Source organism: Aplysia californica, unplaced genomic scaffold (genome assembly GCF_000002075.1).
Source record: "Aplysia californica isolate F4 #8 unplaced genomic scaffold, AplCal3.0 scaffold01400, whole genome shotgun sequence".
NCBI lineage: Eukaryota > Metazoa > Mollusca > Gastropoda > Aplysiida > Aplysiidae > Aplysia > Aplysia californica.
The window spans coordinates 55,288-58,449 of NW_004798670.1; the positions used below are offsets into that span (position 1 = coordinate 55,288).

The following is a 3,162-nucleotide window of genomic DNA, read 5'->3' on the forward strand; positions in this document are numbered from 1 at the left end:
AGGCTCTCGTGATCCAGAGGTGTTCGCCTCTCATTCAATAGGTCCTGAGTTCGAAACCTAAAAGCGACAGAAAATGTTCTTCTCACCTACTTTACAGTTCTCTAACCATGCTGTGTCGTGTGCTTTCGTCTTCACTTTCTCAACTTTCTGCCTTCTCCCCCATCCCCCTTTGCTCCCTTCTCTGGGCTCCTGACTCTCTCTGCAGCCTTTTGACTGCAACTCCTTTGCTCCTTCTTACTACTGTCTATCAGCCACAGACCAGATCTTTTTGTATGAAAGTTCGAACACCAGGCCTTCTCGGATAAGATCGAAAAATCTTTGAAGTCCCGTGTGCAAGTTGTGCACGTTAAAGATCCCTTGGTGATCCTAAAATCAATAAAAGTAGGCTTCGGTCGTCTCCCGGGCAAAAATGAAAATTCCTAGTAACTTAAAATGTTCAATGTGCCCCCGCGCTTATATGATATGAATATTATGCAGTTACAAGCGCCGTAAAAACACTTACCAAAAACAAATCCCCAACAACTCCACAACAAAAACAAAAGACTTCACACTTGACGAGCTTACATTAATTGGCTTCTTGGACTGAACTCTCTAGCTCCGGAACCGGATAACATCAGCAACCAGATGCTTAGACACTTACCCACAGAAACCCTCACACTTTCTCACAACATAACATTACATACAACGATATGTGGCTGTTGCACTCCTTTCCAAAGCCCTGACGACTTGCCACTGTCCTTCCAATACATGAACCAAACAAAGACAGCACGCACCCATCCAACTACAGACTAATCGTCTTAACGAGCAGTCTAACAGAAGAAGAAAAAAAGATTAACAGACGACTCATGTGGTTTGTAGAGACGATGGGGTAACTGAGCAGTTCCAGTGCAAATTCAGAAAAACTCGATCCACGCTGGATCACCTGGCCCGCCTGGAGACTTTAATACGCGAGACGTTTAGGGGAGGAGGTCACATAAACACCATCTTTTTCGACCTAGGGAAAGCATTCGACACATCCTGGCATTCTTAGGGACCTGCACACTCTCGACATACGCGGTCGGCTCCATGCCTTCATTGGCAATTTTCCTTACAGATTTGTGTCGGATCCCCCTTTTATATGGCTCGTTATATGTTGACGACAGTTTAATGTGCTACCGATCTAAAAAAAATCTTTAACTGTGATTTACGGACAGACTTGAAAAGTGGGCAGACGAAAAATATGGTTTCAAGGTTTCCCCGCCAAAGACCGTTGCAGTACATTTCTGTGTGCGTATGTGTGTGTGTGTGTGTGTGTGTGTGTGTGTGTGTGTGTGTGTGTGTGTGTGTGTGTGTGTGTGTGTGTATTTATGTGCGTGTGAGTGAGTGTGTGCCTCAGTCCACGCGTACAAAGACTTCTAAAAAGCCCAAAGTGCCCTAAAGATATTTCCAATACGAAAACAGAGATGGTGACGCTGAGTAACCAGACTGGACAAGGAGTTGGCCTGAGCCTTCTTCAGAATACACAACAACAACAACAACAACAACAACAACAACAACAACAACAACAACAAGGGAGGCGGTGGACCTGGCGAAAAGCACGCTCTTCGGGGCTCCAAACAATTCGAACGGATAGGCTACCACACGCACACACACACAACAACAACAACAACAACAACAACAACAACAATAACAACAACAAGACTTCAGACAGTTCCTCTAAACGTGAAAACATTGTTATCACTTACCACACGGCTGATCTCCCTCCGCCCCTCCCCCCTGCACCGTCTCCCAATTGCCCAGTGGTCACTCTTGACCAGCACATCTTGTTACCAGAGAAACCACAGCATAGCGTTTCTGAGAAGCTCAGTAAACCCTGATCTAGGGAGGTTGGTGGTTGGCAGAGTATAAACTTTACTCTCCATGTTATGAGACGTTCACATTGTTTATTCTGAGCACGATTCTCTCTTTCCTTCCAGGGAGCAGAAAATCCCCTTGACAACACCCGAGTGCAGTACTCTCATGATATCTACAATCCTTCCCCTGGGGAGCGCTACAGTACGACATGTACCCAGACTGTCCCTCTATCTAGTCTCGAGGCCGGTGCTATCACATTTACAGTCAACATGTATCCAGGGTTTACAGGAAGTAACACGAGTTACGGTGAAAGACTTTCCCCTCCTGTAGGCATCAGATTGGGTAAATTATTTCTTTTGTTGCTGTTGTTTTCTTTGTGATATTCGAGTTGCAACGCCGGCGTCTTTTTGAAGTCAGAACTCGAAATGATCAGACTCCGAGGAAATCATATTCTAGGAAGAAGGACTGGAATCTTTTTCGAACTCAAACCTCTTACGCCCCGGAGTTTGCTCAGTTTGATGAAGCAGCAGCAAGGTTGGTCGTGGTGGGTTATTGTGATAGGAAGGCACGGAGCTGCATTTCAGGGAAAAGAAAAGACAAAAAAGGAAATGGAAAAGGGATAATGAGTGAGAGTAAATAAGACAGGACAGAGGGGATAGGAGATGATAGGAAAATTAGGCCTATATATTTGTTGGGTGGGTGGGTATGAGATGGAACAAGTCAAGGAAAGATAGAAGGGATGATAATGGGTGTGGAGAGATAACACGAAGTGAGACATTAATTGAAACCAGTTTTATTGTGACCGTTACTGAGTTTTTCTTCATATTCTTTTTTTTTGGGGGGGTGTACACATTGTCGGGCTCTCTGTATGACAAATTATCTTATATATTTTTTAAATACATATACATTATATGCATAATACTATGCTTTATGCACACACATGTTCATTAATTTATATCTTTATAATTGTAAGGTGCATTAATCATTTTGTGCAAAATGGAAATGCGCAGCATAAACATTATTTTTTTTAATGATTCTTCTTCTTCTTCTTCTTCTTCTTCTTCTTCTTCTTCTTCTTCTTCTTCTTCTTCTTCTTCTTCTTCTTCTTCTTCTTCTTCTTCTAGAACCAGTAATAGTATCAATTTCAATATTACCTTGTAATATTAGTACTTGATAATGATATCGCAGTAATTAGTCAATACGGTCATTGCTGTAATTTTAATGATGATGGTGATTATCATAATCATATTACTATTGTTATTTTTCATTATTATTGGTAGTAGTAGTAGTAGTAGTAGTAGTAGTAGTAGTAGTAGTAGTAGTAGTAGT

General features: G+C 42.2%; 1 protein-coding gene across 1 annotated transcript in view; it reads left to right on the forward strand.

Moving 5' to 3' along the window:
- The window catches only part of LOC101846786, a 45,752-nt gene that overhangs the window by 18,581 nt on the left and 24,009 nt on the right, over positions 1–3,162 (forward strand). The window contains exon 5 of the mRNA XM_005112768.3: positions 1,956–2,175. Within this exon, the coding sequence (XP_005112825.1) occupies positions 1,956–2,175 (220 nt within the window). The remainder of the gene's footprint in view (positions 1–1,955; positions 2,176–3,162) is intronic.